The sequence below is a fragment of the Phodopus roborovskii genome, unplaced genomic scaffold (genome assembly GCF_943737965.1).
Source record: "Phodopus roborovskii unplaced genomic scaffold, PHOROB, whole genome shotgun sequence".
NCBI classification, from domain to species: domain Eukaryota; kingdom Metazoa; phylum Chordata; class Mammalia; order Rodentia; family Cricetidae; genus Phodopus; species Phodopus roborovskii.
Genome location: NW_026126424.1, coordinates 15449590 through 15473312, shown reverse-complemented (window position 1 = coordinate 15473312; position 23723 = coordinate 15449590). Strand labels below are relative to the sequence as shown.

At 41.3% G+C, this 23723-nt stretch overlaps 1 protein-coding gene across 2 annotated transcripts in view; it reads right to left on the bottom strand.

Annotated features, from left to right (window-relative positions):
* The window catches only part of Cdc14a (cell division cycle 14A), a 156248-nt gene that overhangs the window by 126740 nt on the left and 5785 nt on the right, over nucleotides 1–23723 (bottom strand). For both annotated transcript variants that reach the window (XM_051185623.1, XM_051185622.1), the window contains exon 3: nucleotides 10176–10251. In XM_051185623.1, the coding sequence (XP_051041580.1) occupies nucleotides 10176–10251 (76 nt within the window). The remainder of the gene's footprint in view (nucleotides 1–10175; nucleotides 10252–23723) is intronic.

The window sequence follows — 23723 nt, the reverse complement described above, 5'->3', positions numbered from 1 at the left end:
ATTGTCTTCCCCAAAACTTCCATTTTTAGAGACCAAAATTAAAATTTTATTTCTAGTATATAATACTAGAGTAGCTCCCTTTTAACTAGCTTAAAGTAGGTGATTAATGGGAAAAAAAGAGGAACCATCAAAAGGATATTGATGAACATCATAAATCAACAATTAAATGCATGAGCTCCATCATTAAGCAATTGCTGAATGCCAGGCAATATGTAACATGCTCAAGTCCTGAAATAAATCCAAAATAAAGCCAAATGGTTTGCTGAATACATGCTAAACATGAAAAGTAAACATTATATCTGCTAAGTTAAATCAAATTATTCAAATCTACAATTCAAGTTCAAATCTACAGAGCATGGATCTGGCTCAATTAAATCTACACATAACAAGTACAAGATTGTTATGATAAAATGACAAATGGCAATTGAAACACAGGCACATAAGACTATACTTCCGGGAACCGTTTCTACAGTTCAGTAAATATAGGCACACAAATACCTTTGAATACTGTCTGTAAATTCATACAAAATAACATTAGTGGATTTTTATACCTGTACACTGAACACAGCCCACAAAAAATCCTCTACTATGTTATTTTTCTACAAGGAAAAGAGCAAAATCTAAGAACCAAGGTTCATCATTTTGCTTATTTATGAAACCTGGTAGCTTCACATATCCCAGCTAGAGGCCAAGAGACATTCACTGCCCTCTCAGACATGAATAACTACAAAAATCACACTTTCTGAAAACAGTAATGTCCTTGTTAACTAAACTTCTGAAAGTTAGTGGCTGACTCAATCTGTTATTTACAATGCCTGGTTTTAGGATGAAGCAAGGAGACAAAAAAGTAGTTGTGTTTAATTCAACTCCATCAGGTGTATATACGGAAGTGATTCTAAAGACTTTAACACTAACCGGGTGGTGGTGGTTCGTGCCTTTAATCCCAGCCCTCAGGAGACAGTTTTGAATTTCTATGTTTTCTTGCTCTCTCTCTCTCCTCACACACACACACACACACACACACACACACACACACACACACACACATCCTAAATTATATAGGCTACACAATCCACTTTGAGTTGGAACTCAAGCTGAAGAATAGAATTCTGAGGAAGATTTTCTTGTTGCTGTGTCTAGAAACATATTTTTTTAAAGTAAAAAATCACAAAAGTTGAAATTCTGAAAAAAAAAAAAAACTTACTACTTCCTAAATTTCACAAGCTTTCAAACATTACGACAGATCTGTCCAGACATGTTAACTGCTCCTTTATCTGTACATGGGGTCGGGGTGCATCACAGCATAGGTGGAAGGCTGCAGTCTTTTCTCGCCTTGCACCGTATTAATGCTGGGTCTCTCCTAGTGCTTCTGCTGATGTGCTGTGTGCTCCAGGCTAGCTGGCCCACCATCTCCCGACCATTTCTCCCGACTCCACTTCCCGTCTCACTACTGGATCGCTTGAGATGACAGACACACATGCCACCACATCCAGCTCCTTACACGGGTTCCAAGCATGAACTCGGGTCATCCAGCTTCTGAGGCTAGCACTTCTCCATGGGAGCCTCCTCCCTGGCCCTGGAAACTTTAACTATTTCAAAATATTTCTCATGGAAAGCTGCCAGGGGAAGCAAACGTTTATTTGTTGCAAGCTTACAGCTGATTTATTTGAGGAGCTTTTGAAGCATTTATCCTGCTCAGATGTTTTTGAACTTAATTTTCAGAGTTTAGGTCTCCTAAGCTCTATAGCTGAAAAATGGTTTCCAGACAATAAAGCCTGGTCACTAGCCCACAGGTCCGACTACAGTGACATTTGGCTACTGTCCCCCAGGTCAGACCATGGGGAATGGAATGCTTGACCAGTGAGTCAAAACCAATCAAAACGGGTGACAGCACGTAAGAAGCTTGTCAACAGCAGCCCTGTTTAATGTCCCCTCACCTCAGCCAGGCTCCCTCCTATAGTCACCCTGATCCCATTGAAGCACCAAGATAATGTACACAGGGAAGGCGTCCTAGCACAGCAGTGAAAAGCACTGGTGATAATAACACATTTTGTCAGTTATTTAGCTAATGCTTTCTGTGATTGGACTGGCAAGAAAAAAAACCTCTCATGTTTTTCCTTTCAAATATGGAAAAACCCAAACTTTCAATAAAACACACCCGACCTATTGTGCAATCCAAGTACCCTAGACTGAGCACCACCATTCAGTGGGGACTTGCCTACACATCTCTCAAGATCTTTCATGAATATGATGGTTCATATTGACAGGATCAAGGATCCTCTAGGAGAGGAACCTCCAAATATATCTGGCAGGAAGCTTCACCTTGCACGGGAGTGGCACCAGGCCATGGGCTGGGGGCCCAGAGTTAATTCAAAAAAGGAAAGAAAGCCGGCCAACAACATTTGTCTGTCTGCTTTCTGAACAACCTTTCACACTCTTGCCACCAGGATTTCCCTGCCATGATGGACTGCGCCTTCAGGCCTTGAGCCAGACCCTTCCTTCCTTAAGTTGCTTCTGTTGGGTATTTTGTCACAGCAACAGGAAAAGTAAATAAAAAGAAAACTTTATCATTCAGGGAGAGACAAATTTAGTCACAGCATGGTTCTACAAAACCAGCCCACCAACAATTTCTGAGATTCTGCCTTAAGCCCAGGGAAGAGCCTCATGCCTCGGGCAGAACATCAGCCTCCTCGTCACTCTGGCCCATCTCCTCCCGGGTAGACCTGGCTCTTCAAAGAGAACATTTGCAAAGTCATGAGCATACATCTTGCTTTCAGTGAGCTAACCCCATTCCTATAGATTCTCTATTCCTTCATGTGAATGCTCAGAGATCACAAAAATACTGCCCAGTAGCAAAGCAAATGTAAGCACTGGTCAAATCAGCCAGCCTTAAACACATAAAGGAAGGCGTCTCTGAAGGAATACTAAAGTAAAAAGCCTCTGGCCAACTCATTGACAAAGCATACTGAATAGCCACTACCCATCTTTATAGTTTAGATTTTCATCTAGAAACTGACATGTATAGCCTTCTGAACCTTCTCAAGCTAAGCAGACTACTGGACAAGCCCTAACAGCAGCAGCTAATATCTGTGGGTCATTTGCTACATCCCATCATTTCCCAAGGCAACAGAAGCGATGCCAGAGGGGTCCCATTCAACATCCCTCAGAGTGCTTCTTAGAGCACAGGTCCCAAACAAGGCTGACACATAACAAGCACGCTGCATTTTACCAGAACATAAGCCAGGTACCAGGAAAGGCCTGCTGCAAACACGGACACAGCCAAGTGTGGGAGGCAGGAGGAATCCAGAACTCTCTGACTGAGCCTGATAATTGGTGTAAACCTCAATTATGAGGCATAACAAGTTTTGTGGCTCAGGATTTATTAAATAAATCTTGGGCTGAAAAGGTCAACAATATGAAAATTTTACAGAAATAAAAAATAAATAAGTTTAAACCTAAACTCCATTATATTTAATTATTGTATTCCATTGCATGCTTGCAGAAGACTGAGGCAGAAGGCCCTGGAGAACTTAAAAGGCATTGGCGGCTGGGTCCACTGAGAGCTCCTAAGTCAATGGAACAAAGCCTGGGTGATTCACTAGTCTGCATTTATTAGTAAATTCTGGAAGAATATTACATCCAAATATGATGTCTCCACCCCCATCCTACTCCCCTTGAAAAGGCTGTGATCCTGAAACACCATGAAGTTAATCAATTTGCCTCCTGAAAAACATTAAAGTCCCTTGTGAAAGAATTCTAAATCATGCTATCTACCTTTAAAAGCACATCACAGGAAAACATTTCCACAGACTCCTTTGCCCCAATGAACAAATACATTACAGGAGATGACACCTTGGAAACAAGATCTTTCAGGGGTCTCATAACTAAGCCACCTTCAGCAGTTATTCCAGAGGCTTAAAATTCAGATACTCCCAAGGTCCTAGAACTTGGGTGGGCCAAGTAACAAACGACAAAAGCAGATCCTATCAAACAACATGTAGCTCAACCCTGTTGTTTCCATGCAAGAATTGGGCATAGCCCAATATATGAAAGAAAGCCCACATCTAAAATTCTGTGTACATTTCCATGCATCTGTCATAAACACTGACCACAGATTCATATTTCTTTCTTTTATTTTAATAGACTCCATGTGTATCCCTGGAACTAACTAGGTAGACTAGACTGGCCTCGAACTCCACAGAAATCCACACTGCCTCTGCCTCCCAAGTGCTGGAATTAAAGGTACATGCACTGTACCTTGCTCAAGTTGAATGTGTTTTTAAGAGAGTTTATCCATCACAGGGCATGTCTGTAGACAGAATGCCAACCACTTTGCTGTGCCGCTTCCAAGCTAAGAAAGTCCCACCACTCCTATCAGCACGAATTGAGCATCTGCTCCAGGAACACTATATAAGGGGAAGCATGTCTCTAGTCACATGTGTGATCTCAAGTTAACGAATATCTGATGCAAAATATTGGCTGAAGCTTCTTGTAAACAAGTGAACAACTACACGGGGATACATTCACAGGACGCACGCTATACAATAACTATTTCTCTCAACAAACTAAAGATAGAGTCAGCAGAAGAGCATCTATCAATTTACATAGTCAAACCTATAGAGATTTCCAGACCTGGTTTGCTTACCTGAGAATCAAAGTTTTATGAGATTCACATAAATCATGACAAGTAATGTAGCGTATTATCAAACACATTTAGTGATACTTGTCAAGCAGACAAAGTGACACAGTGACAGGCTAATACAAAGATCAAGGGGACACTGCCACCATATACTCATCTGCCTTTTAATGAAAAGCTATGTGAAGGGTTGCTTTCAGGCGTAGTAGTAGTAACTCTACAAGACAGACAAGCCATGGACATTCGGAGGTAGAAGAAAGGCATGCTAACCTAGAAAATAGCACAGACTAGCCTTAGATGACAGTGACATACACAAATCATGCACTTGTTCTGTTTAGATCAAGAAACCACAAACCATTTAAGCAACCAACAGCAAAACATGATGCAGGCAGGTGCGAAACTAACAGAAACAGAACTAATGAGTCACATGAAAGGCTCATTGATTCTTAAGCAGGCTTTCGATAAAGTTGCTCACAATGCTAGATATAAAATACTTGAGTCATTTGGTTAGGATAGTATGTCTAATTAAGATATGTGAATCAGTCCAGGATAAGGAAGATACTAGTACAGCCAGATAAATATATTCCTTAATTAAAAAAAAAAAATACAGCCCATGCACATCTCTAAGCAAGCACATGCTGCCAGTGATGGTGGAACGATTAAGGAGAGCATAGTACAGGGACCATGGTGGCCAAGGCATCTTTCTCTTACTGATGACTAGGTTAGCCCAGCAATGGCCATGGCAATCAGCACCTTGGCAGCCATCAGGGGTCACTACCAAAGCAATAAAGTGAACAGGTTTTCCAGGGAGCAGTCAGGACTCTACGTGTTTACCTCCAGCTTTCTCAGGAAAGGGACATTCTTGAACATTTTCTTTGGCTGCACAAAATAAAATATGGTTCATGTTTTTTTTGCTTGGAGCTATGGTAAAAACAGGTTGAATTTTTTTAATTATTTTAAAAGAAAACAAATGTTTCTTTATGGTCTATTTTTGTTCCAAATCCAGTAGATTACATTAATAGATGACACATTTTGGTCAAACAGAAAAATCACTCATAAAATTATTTCTCAGTAGGAAGAGGCAGGAGGATAAGGAGTTCAAGACCATCCTCATCCTCAGCTATAAAGTACACTCCAGGCCAGCCTAGGCTACGTGAGACCCTGTCCCCAAAGGATAGGGGGGTATGTGTGTGTGTGTGTGCATGTATGTTTGATCATTCGGTTCACATAGTTGAAAGCACTTGGGAATTCTCTTAAAGTCTTCCGGCCTGAGGGTTTCTGAAAGCATATTAAATGTCCATGCCTTGCCTTACGGCTCTACATGTACCTGTTGCATGACTTATAATCCCACCACCTCCTAAAACTACATGTACTGTCTCCAGAATGTAGCTCGCTTTTCTTCTCCCCCAAGCCCATCAACCTGAAACAGAAGTGAGCTGCATGAGAAGATCTCAACATGTTTTTGTAGTTACAGAAAGAGGGTGTCTACCATTACATCAAAAGAGTTCTGTGTACAATCACCTGAGAGCATGGCAGCGCCCTGGTTCCAGGATAGAATTACTGCCCTGATTCATTCAGCAACAAGGGCATTCCCAGAACCCACCCCCTGCCAGGCCCCTTGGTGCTTTAACACAACCCTTTCTTCCAGGATGCCTGCTCTCCCTGTGCTTTTATCCTGCAGAGGTAATGGGGAGCTTTGTACAGGTCTCTGAATACTCTTTGAATCCTGTCTGTATGGCCCAAGATTACTGTAATTGTCCTGTTGATTCATAGCAGCAGCTGCTTGGGTTTTTTTTTTTTTTTTCCCCAAGTTTCTGCCCTAGAAAACATCTCCTTTATTCTAATTTTTTTAACCCAAGCTGAGAGTTTCTGTTTCTCTGAGGAAGAAAAAAATAAAATCAATGATTAATAATGTACCACCTATGTCAAGAAAAGCTTATTCAATTGTATTACTTTTATTAAATTTTCAGGCTTTTCAGTTAGCTTTGTTTTTTTTTAACTGATTAAATTAGGAGAAAGTAGTATTTATTTAATTACTGCCAATTTTGTCTCCTTCTAATACAGCCTTGAAGCACTTATATTGTAGTTCAGTGTTCTTAGCACTGTCTGAACCAAGGATACCGCTGAGAATTATTAAGGAGCTGTAAGTCTTCCCAGACAAAAAATATAAGTACACACCAAAGTGTACATGTAATTTCATGGTTTATAGATCCTTTGAAATACCAGGTTGACAATCCCTGCCCTCTTGTCATTCACTGATGACACCTTCCACTAAACAGCACACACAGTTTTTCGATTGTTCCCATGCCAGTAAATCTCTCCTCTTTGATTGCAGCTTTTTCACAGTAAGAATTGGTCAGAAATGGCAAACTTTGACCTATTGTTGCACAGGCTGTTAGGAACAACTTGTTAAACAATATAAAACAGATGTTTCATCAGTGGTGGGAACAATGTCTTTTGTTTGGGGCACTTTAAGTAAATTATTCACAGGTAATTTTCCATTCTCACCAACATAATTAAAACTGAAGCCACTGGAAATCAAATGTGCATGGACACATCAAAAAAATCAGTAAATATGGAATAAATCATCATCTCAAAGCGCTGACTTGTAAAAGCTTCTATGACATTTAAGAAATGAGAAAGATAAACTGGGTGTGGGCAGCACACACCTTAAATCCCAGTACTCAGGAAGGTGGAGTCAGGGGGATCTCTTTGAGTTCAAGGCCAGCCAGCCTAGCCCATAAAGTGAGTACCAGGACAATCAGGGCTACACAGAGAAACATCCCAAAAAAAAGAAAAAGAAAGGAAGAAAGAAAGGAAGGAAGGAAGGAAGGAAGGAAGGAAGGAAGGAAGGAAGGAAGAGAATAAAAGAAAGGAAATGAGAAACTTGGAATCGAAATAGAATTCATGGCAAAAGTCATCCATTTGTTGCCATGAAATTAGGAAGGAAAAAAAATCATAACTTGAAGGAATAAAAATCTCCAGACAGTGTGTGCCTAAATCACAGTGTTAAAAAAAATTAATAAAATTTTGAATGCTAAAAAGTAAACAAGGAATTAAGAAATCACATAAGAGAAGAATTCTAACAGGAAATTACTAATTAAAATAATAGTCAAAAGGGGGCCAGTAAGATAGATGACTCAGCAGGTAAAGGTTCTTGCTACCAAGCCTGACAACCTGAGTTTGATCCCCAGAATGTACATAATGGAAGAAGAGAATTGACTCTTATAAGGCATCCTCTGACCTCTACACACTCATCATCGCAAGCATCATCATCCATGGGAAGATGCCAAGGGTGGAGCTGGAAAGCTAAGGCTTTTGAAAGGGACAGTAGCAAGGTATCCTGGCCCTGATCAAGATGAGGACACATGGATAGTGAAGGAGAGGCATCAGCCAGGGATGTGAGGCATGTGTAATGGGAAGAACATATTCCAAACAGGAGAGCATGGAATCTAAACTCCTAGACTAATATAGCCAGGGTGGCAGCCACAGCCCCTGGACAGGTGAGAAGACCAGGAAGCACGTGAGACAATGAGCAAGGATGGATCCTAAACCCAAGGGCCAGATACTCCCCAAGGCAAAGATAAGAGGGTAAACAATGACACCCAGCTCTGACTTCACCTGTGACACCAGGCAGGTCACACGTCTCTCTAAGGCACCATCTCTCCCTGTGATCTCCTTGTGTCTTGACAGCTGTCATAAAAGTATGCTGAGCAGCTTCCCCATAGGGAAATGACAGCACTACGGTTGCAACAGGTATTCAAAACTTCCCAGAAGAAATCTTGGGTTTCCTGCCTGAACTTACAGATGTGACATTAGGAACGTGATTTGGCACAACAGGTAAAAGTTGAAATTGCCTTTAAAAAAAAAAAAAAAAAAAAAAAGCCAAGATCCCTCTATTATGTATCTATGGATGCCCTAGAACTGACTGTGGAGATCAGCCCTCAGACTCGCAGATATCCACCTGCCTCTACCTGAGTGCTGGGATTAAAGGCATGTGCCACCATATCTAGCTTGAATTCTTATGTTATAGGTAAGAAACAGCTTCCACAAGTCCAGAGGAATTCTGGCTTTGGATTGCTAACGTAAATCTTTGTCCCCTGATATAAAGAGTCTATTTGATATGGTTCGCTGAATTAACATTTGAGTTTTGAAAAGTCAATCCAGCCCCCAACATATATACATATATATATACATATACGTACATACATATATATATGTATATGTGTATATATATACATATATATATATATGCAGAAAGAAAAAGAGAGAGAGAGAGCTAGGAAACCTCTCTAGATCCTCCCAAGGAAAACATGAGGTGCCAACCCCATTAACTAATGATCCATCCAGTCACTTAAAGTTCATTTTAAGGGTTATTATTTACTTCCTTATGATCATAAAAATACCTATTTTTCTAAACTACAAACTGTAGCCTCTTGGCTCTTGTTACTTAAATGAATTTATAGTACATTTTCCAGTCAGGTAATACTGTATGGTTTAATTCCTAAATGACTTGGGTATGATTAGTTTTTGTGTTATGTAATTAGCTGAAATGTCATTATCTGACCATATTGTATGACACTGCAGTGATGTCAATGACAAAAAAAAAAAAAAAATCTGTAAATGTATAAAGCATACAATATATCCTACAGGAGATGCTATACCAGTCCACATTTATATTTAAGTCCAACCAAAAACCTAAAGGCAATCACTGAGCAGCATATAGAAAACAAAGAGTAAAACACTAAGCATTCTAAGTCAGTGATTCTCTTATGAACATACATTGTGGTATATGGTTTCCCAAACTGAAACATTCAAGAGGCCCATTTCAAAACTGGAAGAAAAATATAAATATTGATCTCCATGTAATAAACTTAATACTGTAAATCATTTTTCTTATATGCTCAGAGTTTAAGAGGAAAAAGTCTACATGACAAAATACATACATACATACATACATATATATATATATATATATATATATATATTGAGCAGGACCTCATGTAAAATAAACACTGCAGGCTAATACTGAATGTCTGCCCACATCCTGTCATAGCAGGTAATTCTATAACTGCTCATCCATGGGTCTCACTTGGTTATTAACTCTACTGAGATGGCGTTCAACAAATATGCAAAATTTTCCATCTTGACCAAACAAAACCTGGTTATGTGCCCAATGAGGCCCTTCACCACCCCATAATACATCTACAAGCAGATCTGAAGGCTTTGGAAAAATTATCCTATGAGGGAATCTAATAGAAACTCATTAACAACCTAAAAGGCTGTGCCCCTTTCTTAGATCACAATTGCAATGACTTCATTCAGCTCATATTGCAGTTGTCCCAAAGAAAGAAAGAGGTTAACATGTCCTTTGTGGTATAACCAGCAGGATCGATTTCAACTTCTAGGTGAACTCTCACAAATTTCTATAGATCTAAATCCCCTGATTAAGTAGTGTGTGTACAAAACAATCCCACTGGGCAGCTTTCCTGGCTTAAACATTTTAATTCCAAAACATAAACAACTCTAGAATACTCACTTTTAGTTTCTTGTTTAGTTTACAGCAGTATCTGTACACCATTGCCAAGTTCAGAGGTCCAAAATCTGCATAGAAACTGAGATATATACATATATAAAATAGCATTTAGTATAAGTGCAGTTTTCAATAACATAGATGCTCACTTTTAATTTCACCTAATTTGTAACCAAATTTCAGTTATCTTCAGGAATAGGTTCATTACCTAAGTAGTCTGGTTCGTGCCAATCCAGGTGCCTCACAGCTCCACCCTACAGTGTCCTACAGTTGTTCTAACCAACCTCTTGATAGAGAACTATCTGGGCAATTTTAAGTTCTTTTAACTCCTTGCTGTGCCATTTAGATGAAAGGATTGAAAAGCAATCAAGGGGAAAGGCAATGTGAGTTAACTCGTATGGAACCCACTCTTTCTTGCTTTTACTTCTTCACTGACTATCATAAAGCTCATGAACTCTTCAAGTCCATGTCTTCCATTCAAACCCCCTCAGCCCTCATCTATCCCAAGTGCAGTGGTCCTTTTTCCTGTCCATCCTTCTTAAACGTCCTGTATCATCAGACACATTGGCTCCCCTTCTCTCCCCTCACATCTCCAGAATATAGTCATCAACCTGTCATGTGTCTCATTGGTGACCTAGTCGGAAAGCATGCTCTTGTCCACCTCTGACCCAGCACTGGTTTTCACCATCGGCTTCCTACTAGACCTTCTACAGGCCTTCCAACACCTCAAACTCACTGTGCCTACTACAACCATCTTTCCTTCTAAATAGCCCTAAGCTTTTCTGAGTCACTGAAGCATTAAACCTCTCAAACACAATAAAGCAAAATCAATTATTATATCAAATGAGCTCCCACTCTCATATAGCCCTCCCTCCCTTTCTGTTCCCATGAAGCCTGACTCATCTTCAGCTTAGTCATGTTCTGCTGGAATTCTAGGTCCCCTGTGATGGAGCATTTCATCATCAGCTCAATCTCATGTCTTTCATCTCCTCCCATTGCTCAAAACTGCTGAGTGCCTCCTCACCACTGAGGATGACCCACCACCCAGCAACCAAAGCTTAGCACACCATGCTCCTAGCTTCCAGGCTGATCCTGTCTCCCAACAGGTCTCCATCAGGATTTTATTCCACAAGATACATCCAACCCTTAACCTCCACTCACTTCACCTACTCCTAATGCAACCACACCACATTGGTCCTCTTATACAGAATACTCTCCCCTCTTGTTACTCTCCTTGGCTTCCTCAAGATGGCCTTAAAATGCAACAGCCATAAAGCCTTTCCATTCACATTTGGGGCACTCTCTAAGATTTGCTCAAAATCCTCAAAACTTACCATTTCAATGATATAGCATCACATATTATGGAGAATTTTGCATGAAAATTCTGCCTAATCAACTGCAACATGAGCTTCCCCATCAAGGAACCTATTTATACCTTACATATTTGGAAGCACATCCTAGATGCAATACAACAAAAAATGAGTCAGATGCAAAAAATGCAGAAATGCTCATTAGTACTCTAAATTCAAACTCAGGCTAGAGCACAAATGTATTAAATACCACCAAGCTTGCAGAAACTTATCTTTGAAACACCTTCTTCCTGAGGAAGACATTTAAATCTTTCTACCGCCCAAATTACATGTCACTTCAACTACAAGACTACCAATACCTACTGGCCTTAGGCAAGTAAAAACTACTGACTTTGTATATGTTATCCATGTTGAACAAGGTAGGAATGTTTGGAATATATAGAACTAAAATTGACTACCTTTATACACAGGGTTCATGAAAACAATAATAACACAAAAGGACCCCAAAAAGGAAACTTCTAATGATTTGAAGTAAAAGTTCTTTATTTCTAAAGTTCCCAGTGTGGTGTTAATTTATTCCTAAAGTTCCCAGTGTGGTACTAGGCTATAAATCTAAACAAGAACCCACTAAAAACCACTAAAATGAGGGCTGGAGGTGTATCTCAGTGGCTCAGCATACACTTAGCACACACAATCATTAGGTTCAACTCCTAACACCATGGGAAGAAATGAGAACTGCCCATAAACAGGTACCTAACTGCACTGGTTAGGGCAACACCATCTTTACAGCAGAGATTTTCTTGTTCTTGAGTTCATTGGAGGCAACACTTTTTTTTTTTTTTTTTTTTTTTTTTTTTGGAAACAAGGTTGTTTTACATGTCAATCCCAGTTCCATCACCCTCCCATCCTCCCCTATCACCACCACCAAACCCCAGCCCAACCCCTTTCGGCTCCCCAGGGAGGGAGATGCCTTGCATAGGGAGTCTTCAAAGTCTGTCATATCATTTGGGGCAGGACCTACTCCCCCCCCCCCATTGTGTCTAGGCTGAGGGAGTATCCCTCTATGGGGGATGGGCTCCCAAAGTCCATTCATATACTAGTGATAAATACTGATCCATTACTAGAGGCCCCCTAGATTGTCCAGTCCTAACTAACACCCACAATCAGGGGGTCTGGGTCAGTCCTATGCTGGTTTCCCAGCTATCAGACTGGGGTGCATAAGCTCCTCCTTGTTCAGGTCAGCTGATTCTGTGGGTTTCTACAACTTGGTCTTGACCCCTTTGCTCGTCACTCCTAACTCTCTGAAACTGGATTCCAGGAGTTCGGCTCAGTGTTTAGCAATGGGTGCCTGCTTCTAATTCTATCAGCTACTGGATGAAGGCTCTAGGATAGCATATAAGGTAGTCATCAATCTCATTATCATGGAAGGGCATTAAAGGTAGCCTCTCCACTATTGCTTAGGTTGTTAGTTGGGTTCATCCTTTTAGATCTCTGAGCATTTCCCTAATGCCAGATTTTTCCTTAAACCTATAATGGCTCCCTCTATTATGGTACCTCTTTTCTTGTTCTCCTCTATTCTTTCCCTGTCTTAATCTTCCTGTTCCCTCATGCCCACCTCTCCACTCCTCCCCTCCTCTTTCTCCTAACTCCCTTTCCCCTCCCTCCATGATCCCAATTTGCATTTTTTGTATCCTGGAAGCAACCTAGATGGCCCTCAACTGAAGAATGGATGGAGAAAATGTGGTACATTTACTCAGCAGAAAAAAACACAATGGAATCCCGAATTTCGCAGGGAAATGGATGGAACTAGAAGAAGCCATCCTGAGTGAGGTAACCTAGTCACAAAAAGACACACACGGTATGTTCTCACTCATATATGGATTTTAGACATAAAGCGAAGGAGTACCAGCCTACATACAGTTCACACCGCCAGAAAAGCTAGGAAACAAGGAGGGCCCTAAGAGAGACATGCATGGTCTCCCTGAGAAGAGGAAAGGGACAAGATCTCCCGGGAGGCAGCACTTTTTAACAAACATGCCTTGGCATCTTTTCTATCGGAACATGCATAAGGACCCTTGTATGATTTTTAATTAAATGTGGGATTTTGGCCATTCTCAGCTTTTGAAATTCACGCTGAACATGTTTCCAAAAAGGGGCAAATTGGAGCTGCAGAGGAAATAATTTAGTGGTTAAGAGTACTGGCTGCTCTTCCAGAAGACCAGGGTTCAATTTGTAGCTTCCACAGGGTGGCTCACACCCTTCTGTAAGTTTAGTCACAGGAAACCCAATACTAACCACTACACATCAACTTTAACTTCATGCTCCAAGCCACACAGCTTAACAATGAAGTCCACTTATATACATTCACTTTTGGAAGCAGGATCATTAACGAACAGAACAATTTTACCAAATTCTAGGAAAGTAAGCAGGTATCCTCCAATAAGACGAAATCAAATAAATCAAATGTGAACCTTACTTTTCCACTGATCTGTATTTTCCAACATGTTAAATAGATGTCAGCTACTTAAAATGACAAAATTTCCGTTTTTGTATCTGAAAACTGAGGACATTTCCCATTAAAATATACTCAAAATCTGCATGTGGCTAAAGACTACTGAACTGGATGTGTGAAGCAATAATGGACAATGCCAATCAAGATGAAAATATAAGATAGGGACAAAAAATGGCCTCCACACATTAAGGAATTGCTAAGCACCAAAACATTGATAAAAATGCTTTCAGTGAGAGATACCAAAAAAAATAAGGGAGGGAAGCAACTTGGAAAGGCATCCTTTATTTGCCCATGAACCACACACACACACACACACACACACACACACTACTTTAATTTAATTTTGTTTTGTTTTGATTTTTGATTTTTAAGACAGGGTTTCTCTGTGTAACAGTCCTGGATGTCCTGCAACTCACTTTGTAGACCAGACTAGCCTTGAACTCAGAAATTTTCCTGCCTCTGCCTCCCAAGTGCTGGGATTAAAGGCACACATCACCACTGCCTGGTTAATTTAATTTTTTTTTTTAAGAAAAAAAAAAAATCTGAAAGTGGAGTAGACTCCTGAATTTATAGTCCAAACACTCATCAGTCAGTGTTTTTCTGTTCTTTCAAATTTCAGCAAAATATCTCCACTCAATGGCAAAAAAAAAAAAAGACCTTCCCCCCCACTTTGTCTTGGTGTAAGGAGACAATATTCCAGCCTCATTTGGGTAGATGGGTATATTATTTCATCTCCAAATGAATGAATAACCAAACCAATCTCCCCACCCAAACATTCATTTCCTCTAACAAAGTTGGCAAATTATAGATCAGTAACTAAAATGAATCCCAAGAAGCTTAGGAAATGAACACCAGGCAACAGTTTTTTAATTCATTAAGTGTAAAGAGCTAAAATCAAATTACTTTGTTTTGACAACAAAGAAATTCAAACCAACTGGAGCATGTGAAGCCCTGCACATGGAGGGTGGCAGGAAGAAGAAGAAGGAAGGCTGTGTCCTTATCAGAGGACAAAGGAAGAGAAGCCCAGGAGTAGAGAAAACATTTTCCAGCGTCACCAGCTACCCACAGGTGCTGAACCCACAGTGCAATAGGAAGTAGAAGCTGAGTCCAGTGGCCACTGCTTATGTTAGCCTGCCCTATTCATCTCACAAGATTGTCAAAACCTAAGGCTTGTCATTATCTTTGGTTTTTCTAGTGAGTTGTAATTTATGAGAGTCTGCTCCTAGGGAAATCACTGTTTGAAGCACCACTGTGCTTATTCTACACATTAGAAGCTTCATGCAAAATTGTTCAACCCCTCAGCATAAGGAAATACTATATTGCAACCGCTGCCTACTCTCACCACAGAATTTACGGACAGCCATTCTAAGGAAGATGCTACAAACTAACATATCAGTTTAAAAATTCCTATGAAACAAAAAAGACTATTGCTTTTAAAAAATAGAGTGAAAAAAAATACTATAAGAGCATAAAGCATACCAATTCTTTGTTTTTCATTTTGCAGGATGTGTGTGTGTGCGCGCGCTCGCACGCATGAGCGTGCGTGCATGCATGTGTGCGTGTGTCTGTGTGTGTACGTGTGTGTCTATGTGTGTGTGTCTATGTGCATGTATCTATGTGTGTGTGTCTGTGTGTGTCTATGTATGTGTCTACGTGTGTGTGTCTGTGTGTGTCTGTCTGTGTGTGTGTATATGTCTGTGTGTGTGTCTGTACGTGTGTGTCTATGTGTGTCTGTGTGTGTGTGTCTGTGAGTGTCTAGGTCTGTGTGTGTGTCTATGTCTGTGTGTGTGTGTGTGTCTGTATGTGTGTATGTCTATGTCTCTGTGTGTGCGTGTGTACATGTTTTTGTGTGGGACTGAACGTGTACCACCAGTGAATATGGAGTTCAGAGGGGAAACTTTAGGTGCTGGTCCTCACTTCTCCTTGTTTGAAACAGGCTCTTCATTGCTGTGTGAGCCCAACTACTGGCCCAAGGGCTTCTAGACAGTACCATGTCTCCACCTACCATCTAGGGGCATGCTGGATTCCAGTCTGTTGTACTACAATACGGGGCATGTCTGTGGAGTTCTGGCGATGTAAACTCCGATTTATCAGACAAGCTTTTACCCACTGGGTCATCTCCCCTGCCCGTCTAACTTTTTTAAGAGCACTGTGCATTTGCTCAGTCTACTTGCTGAAAGCCCACTCCCTGCCAGAGTTCCTATCCACAAGTAATTTACCACTGCTGAGAAAACAGCAAATATATATATTAGACTAGCGTTGTCCTTCCAACACATAAATTATACAGATGCCCATGTGCCTACAGTTTGCTTGTTTTGGGTTTGGTTTGGTTTGGTTTGGTTTTGGAGATTAACCAGTACTGCCTCTGATCCACCAGCTAATGTTTGCTTTACTATTGATGTTTCCCTCCAACCAGAAGATGTTTCTGATCATGACAAAAATTCACAGTTACTACATTTTCAGAAGCTCCTAATTACTTAGTGAATACTAACCTAAGACACTAGGGCACAAGTCAGAGTGACTGCGCATGCCCTTAGAGCACAACCTGCCACCATCAGAGATGCCAGTGGCTGAGGAACTAGGCTCCCTGTGCACAGGACAGCCTGACAAAGAACTAAAGGCCACTTGGTACACTAGGATTCCAGTACCAATTTGATCACTGGCCATCCCTAGGCTGGTGCCTTGGTCTCATTATCAACTCTCACTCCAGTTCCTGGATATAGCCAGCCTTTCAGGAAATCGCAGCTGCTTCACACTAAGAATGTGAGGAAGCTTCTCCAGTTAGCACTTTCTTTAGCCCTGGGCACATGGCAGGGTTGCACAAGCCTTCAACTGTTGCTAAGATAAGCAATGTGACCACTCTGCCTTAAAGCCAAGAAACAAGGCCAGAAAGTATCAAGGAACCTTCTAGCATCTACAGGTCTGTAATTTCATGTGTTTTCACTCTGGAGCAAGGGAAAGTCCCTTAGAGAATCCAATTAATGAAAGCAAGAGGCGGCTTCTCCAAGAATGCTCTGCTAAGAATAAAATTCACTCCCACAGAAACATTCTCAAACTGTGCAAGTTAACCTTGTTATTGATGGGCAGCTACTGAAAGCAAGAGGACTAAGCAAGACAGCATTTCCATAGCTTTGGCAGAAACCGAGTAATGACTGATCCACCAGTCATAAAATGCTAACTCTCACCTTTCTAAAAGCAGCTGGGATTCTGAAAAAAGGAAAAGTACTCTAAAACCAGTGCCAGTGGGCAGTGATCACATTACCTCTCTAAGCCCCAGCAATTAAAACCAACACACTCAACCTTGCCTCCAAGGACCCAAGTAGTGCAGCTTTCTCTATCTTTGAACACTCTGTTTTGAGCTCCTGCTTCTGACTTTCAACATATGCAGCTGTCCACCCCAACCCAGGGACAAATAAATAAATAAAAGAACCCAGGAACAATTAAATAAGTAAATAAAAGATCAGTACGTGGTTGGTTAAACTAAAAAAAAAAAAAAAACAAGGGAGTAAAGAACAGAAAAACACTCTTCATTGTAAACATTCTAAACTGTGCCAGGCTAAATATGACTAGAGAGGTGATGCACCACACTAACATGAGCTTTGCATACAAAACAAGGCGAAGGGGCTGGGGAGATGGCTCAGTGGTTAAGAGCACTTACTGATACTCCAGAAGATACTGGGTGACTCACGATTGCCTGTCACTCCCATTCTGGGCTCCAAGGTTGCACACACATAGACACTTGCATAAAAATAAATCTTTTTTTTTTTTTACCTAAATAAACAAAACTGACCCAAAAAGACTGAAGTCTGCAGAGACCACAGTAAGGGGCTTGGCAGTGGTGAGACCAAGCAGCCCTCGAGGACCAGGAAAGATAGGACACCTTACAGTCTTCTCCTACCACCTCAGCTACATTGCTGATTGCTCCAAATGAGGCCTGCTCCACAAATAGCACATCCCACAGACACTCACCCCACTATTCATCACAAAGCCCTCTCTAAAAGGTCTTCTTCCACACTACCGAGAGACTTTTCCCCAGCTTCAATCACCCAGAGCATTTACTTTGGGTTTCCCAGAACGGCAGGCACCTGTCTGTCCCATGAGCACTGTGGAACCAGGTTCAGTGCTGGCATTGGGGAAAGAGTGGGCAAAACCAGGAAGACGGTACTTTACAGAGCCACCCACCCAGCTTCCTGAAAAGACCTTTAACCTTCCTTTAGTCTCACAATTAGCAAATAAAATGCCTTTTAATATTTTCAGATTTACTCTGCTGCTCAGAAACAGTAATTTTATTATTTCCACAGCTAATGTGAATCCTATATGAATTCCTTATCCTTAAAAGGTAGAGAAATGTTTACACTGAGAAATCAGTTACAGCAACTAGGGAAATGGCTCAGTAGGTTTAGTGCCTACTGTGAGAGCATCAGGACAGGTAAAAGCCAAGTATGGCCACATGCACCTGTAACCCCAGCACCGGGGAGGCAGACAGGTAAAAACCCTGGAGCTTGCTGGCCAGAAAGCTTTGCCAAATCAGTGAGAGGCCCCGCCTCAAAAACCCAAAATTGAGGGCACCTGAGGAAGATACCTCATGCTCAGCTAGGCCTGCTACACAAACACACAACAAGCATGCACACGCACACAAACAAGTACACATATAAACACATGTGCATCTACATACTTAGGAACAATTACACATATAACACACACTTATTCACATACAAATAAATATTAGAAAGAAATCAGTTATGCTAGGATTCCCAACTCAGGAATCTCACCAATCTGCAATCCAAATGAAGCCAAATCATAAGGATTGTTTCTGTTTAAAGCTGGCCACGAACCCGTGCATGCCCTTTAGCCCTGTTTATAAGAGGCTCAGTCTCACACAAAGGTGGGAGTGGTTGTCAGAGGCAGGTGCACTGACCCAAGAGGAAGGCCAGCTGTGAGGGTGCACCGCCACCCCAGTACTCAGGAGGCTGCAACAGGAGGATCATCACAAGCGCAGGGCAGTGTTCGCTACAGAGCAAGACCCTGTCTAAAGGAAAATAGAGAAGGAAGGAAGAAAGGAGTAAGGATGAGAGAGAGGGAAGGGAGAGAGGGAAGAGGGAGAGAGAGGAGGGAGAAGTAAAGGAAAACTCCAATTATAGGTGTCATCAATAAAAATTAACCAAATAACACCAAAAGAAGACAGAGCATTAGCTAACAGGAGCCATTGATAGACCAGAAAAGTTCAGGAGTGTGTGTGTGTGTGTGTGTGTGTGTGTGTGTGCATGCGCGCTCGCGCATTTCTGCCCATCTGTCTCTCTATGGGCATGTGCATGCCACATATATATGGAGATTAAGAAGGCAACTCACCACGTGAGTCCTAGAGGCTGAACTTCCTCACCCCACTGGGCAGTAAGAATCTTTACCCTCTGAACCATCTCACCATCCAGGCCCTTCAGTCTTTAGAAAGCCTGAAACCTGAATCCGTGAACTATTTAGTCATTGCATTTGTAATTATAGAGTCTGAATACTATAGAAAACAGTTGGTCTGTTCACTAAAGAAACACAGGTTCATTTCAGAAAAGTCTACGGCTACACGGCATTTGTTTGTAGACTGAAGACGAAGTTTGGTTACAGAGCACTTGGTGAAGTCATGAGTTGGTCTCCAGCTCTTTCAAAATACACGTCTGGAATTTCCCAGTTCTTTGCATCAGGTACCTTAGTGAACTTTCAACTACTCAGATGAAAGTAAATAAATGTTCTACTCCTATAGATGGATGAAGGAGACCAAGTTGAAATAAAGCACCTTTTCTAGATCCCAAAAGAAAACTATATTTTATAACAAAAGAAAGCAAAACAAGGAAATTCTTCCATTCATCAGCATGATACAAGTATGATATGTTGAAAACCAAAACACTAGCTGTAATTTAGGGGCTGAGGAGATAGTTCAACAGGTGAAGGTGATTGGTACAAAAAGCTTGTCAACCAGAGGTCAATCCCTGGAACCCATGGCAAGGTGGGAAGACAGAACTGACTGACAAAGTTGTTCTCTGGTCTTCATGTTTGCACCATGGTATGCACGCTCGTGTGTGCACACACACATACACACACACACACACACACACAAACAAAAATAACAACAGCCCAGGCTGTCCTCAAACACACAGGACTCCTCCTGCCCCAGACTCACTAGGCCTATAGGCATGAGCCATTACCTTTAGCAAACACAAACTTTTTTTTTTTACTTTTATACTCATTGAAAAATATTATAACAAACTTAGCATAACCTTGAAAATAAATATTATATTCTACCTAGAAACACAAACATTTCTTATGGAGGGCCTCATCACCAAGCACAAATAGTCATGGTCATTAATCAGATGTCATTTATCTAGGCCGTCAAGGACTGAACATGTTTCATCCAGAACAACAGGACGTGACTGGCCCCACCCAATACTCAGTTCCTTGGTGGTCCAGGAAATATTGGGTCAATTTTTTAAAAACAACTTTTGTTTTCCATTAAATTGAAATTAGAGCCTAAAAAGAAAACTATAAGCAGTAAATTCCACAAAATAAGTGTAGAAAGTCCAACTCAACCCATAACTCCAGAGACCTTGAGATCAGCTGTCCCACACAAATCCCCAGACTTTTAACCAGTAACTGGCAAGTGTCCAAGTCAGGTGTCCTATATTTTCTGCTTGAAGACCACAAAAGTCAAAGACTTTTCTACAATGCACCCTTTTTTCCTTCCAGTTTCCCGAAGAAACTCAAACATTCCTCCCCTCAAACTATGGGCGCACTTGTGCTCCAAGCGCTGGTCAGTTCCTTTCCATTCCTCCATAAGCCGTACAGGCTGACACAGTATCCCACAGTCCAACCCGTCCTCACCTGCGCCTGCTCTCCATCCACTGTCCCTTCCAAACAGACCCTTGACCTTCCTAAATATAACATTTATGACTCTGCCTGAAATCTCCTTCCTGCCCTTCCTGCTTTCCTGCCTTCCTGCGTTTTCCACTCATTCATTCAACATGAATTTCTGGGGCACCACTCTACGTGCTAGATCTAGGACTGTGACAGTAAAGAAAACTGGCAGCACTGGCCCTCAGACATCAAACAGCCCTGTGTCCCTCACACATCAAACATCACTCTATAAAGAAGTCTTTCAATAACCATGGCAATATCGAGTTCTTATCTTCTTCACTCCTAACACAGAAGAGCTCAGCTTCATACACACTGGCCTCCACTCTGTTCCCACTTCGTTTCCCTGTGTTTATCCAACGCATTAACACAATGCTCTGCAACTAATTCTCACTCCATCTACATGCTATTTTCTTGCACAGTAATTTTCAGCCACTTACAGATTTCAAGTCGAACTGCTTTACACCCCATTTAAAAAAAAAAAAAAAAAGTGTGCTCAGTCCTTTTTTTTTTTCCAAGCACAAAGTTGTTTTGAGCCATGGCTAAGCAAGTAAGTCATTTACTTTGGGTTTGGGAATATGTTTATGAACTTACAGATGAGGACATCTGATGTCTTAGGAGTCTACTTTAAACAAAATAATGAAACCGCCTTGGGGTGACCTGGCACAGAGCATCATCTCCCACAACCCACTCAGATCACTCTCTCCTGCTGCCTAATAGAAGGAAACCCTGTAAAAAGACTCTTCAGCACTCCAGTTTAAGTGTGTTTTTGCTAGGGTTATCCCAAGCAAGCTGAAAAAAACTGAGTAACAATTTATCACTATGGAGATTAAGGTCCACTTACACGCTGCCAAAGACTAAGAAGTCAACACAAAAAGTATCCAAACAAGTAAAGCTTGATGGTAGTGGGTCACATAACTAAGAATGGACTGTGAGGAGTTGAGCATAGAAGCTTAGATCTGTCATCTCAATGTAGATCTAAGAGGCTCAGACAAGAGGATTACTAAGAATGCAAGGCTAGCCTAAACTACACAGTGAGCTGAATGCCAGTCTAAGCTACAAAGTGAGAAGTTGTCTCAGAAAACCAAAGGGGGAAAAATGAAACTAGCCATGAGAGCTAGGATCATAGCCTAATGTTAGAGCATCAATGATAGACCACTTACTTGTCTAGCATGCTTGGGAGCCTGGGTTTGATTCACCAACATTGAAGTAGGAGGAGGAACAAGAGGAAGAGGAGGAAGGGAAAGAAAAATTGACTGTAAATGTATATCAATAAAGGCATTGCCTCATAATGCATGTTACAGAATAACATTGTGTCCATAGGTATATACGTACTGAAGTAAACACCTACAACATATGTCTTCAGGACAGACAAAAAGCAAGTCTGCCAGGCAAGATGTGCCTACCAGTGCAATGGTAGCATGAAGGTTATGGGGTAACCAACTGCTTTTGGATCAGATTTGAGGCCTGCTCCACAAGGAGGAGGTTACAGACCCTAGAGAAGAACCTACCACTGCTGCTTTGCTAACCAACATGTTGCCAGACTGCTTTCTAAATGTTTGTGCTTCTCCCAATAGATGAGTGCTGCTTCAACCTTGGCAGAGAAGGCCCTCTCTGCAGTGGTCAGTAGTTACTGCAGAGACTAACTATTGAACTATGCAAAGCACTCAGACTAAGTGTCTACTGAGTAGTCAGCCCTAATTGGACAACAATATCAACCCCTAACCCAAGGCTCTGGGAACATCGTGGGAGAGGGGCAGGAAGAATTGAAGGATGGGGAGGAATGCTGTAAAATGCTGTCTTTGGAACATGGCATGGACGTTGTACCCAAGAACTCACTGCAGTCATGATTAGCTACACAAAATCAAGTGAACAAGATCAGTCTTCCAATAGACAGCACTAGTTGGACTTAGTGGGTTAGAGAGAGAAGATACAATAGTGAGGTATGTTGGGAGTCACTGAAGACAGTGAAGAGTTGGGGGTTCCCGGGAAGAGTGGAAGGGGGCAGTTAGAGTATATATGATCAAGATGCATTGTTTGCCTTTATGAAATTGTCAAAGACTAAATCAAACATATTATATTATTTGAAAAAGAAGGTCTGAACCTTAGTGAGAGTTTTGGTTGGTTGGTTGGTTGGTTGGTTGTTTAGTTGTTCTTTTGAGACAGGGTCTCAGGCAGTCCAGGCTGACCTTGAACTCCTGACCCTCCTCCTGTCTCCACTACCTAAGGCTGAGATTACAGGCCTGTGCTACCATGCCAGGTTGTAATGCCAGAAATTGAACTCAGTATCTCCCACATCCTAGGCAAGCACTCTATAAGCTGAGTTACATCCCCGGCCCTTGTTTTGTTTTTATAAGGCAGGATCTCACTATGTAGGCCAATCTGGCCTTGAACTCAAGGATCCACCTGTCTCAGATTCCCAAGCAGGAGCCACCACATCCAACCAAGACTGTTCATTCTTTAATCTTCTATTCCAGTTCTGGGGATTGAACCCAGGGCCTTGTACATGCCAAGGCCCAGTGAGAACACTTGTTAACATCTCCCAGACTCACCAAAGAAACTCCATGCAGTCTTGGCATCTTTATTTAGTACTGTCAACAAAATTTTAGTACCTTTCTTCAAAAACAAAAAAAAAAACAAAAACAAAAAAAAAACAAAAACAAAAACCCAAGGACAGAAAAATGGAAAAGTACATGATCAAAAACAGAGATACTACACACTTTCCTTCTCAGCAAACTGGCTTCCCACACTGTTAGCATTCAACCCATATCCAAGATCACCATTAGGAGTTCACAAGGGTTCTGACAATTAACACATTTGATTTTGCTAACTCTT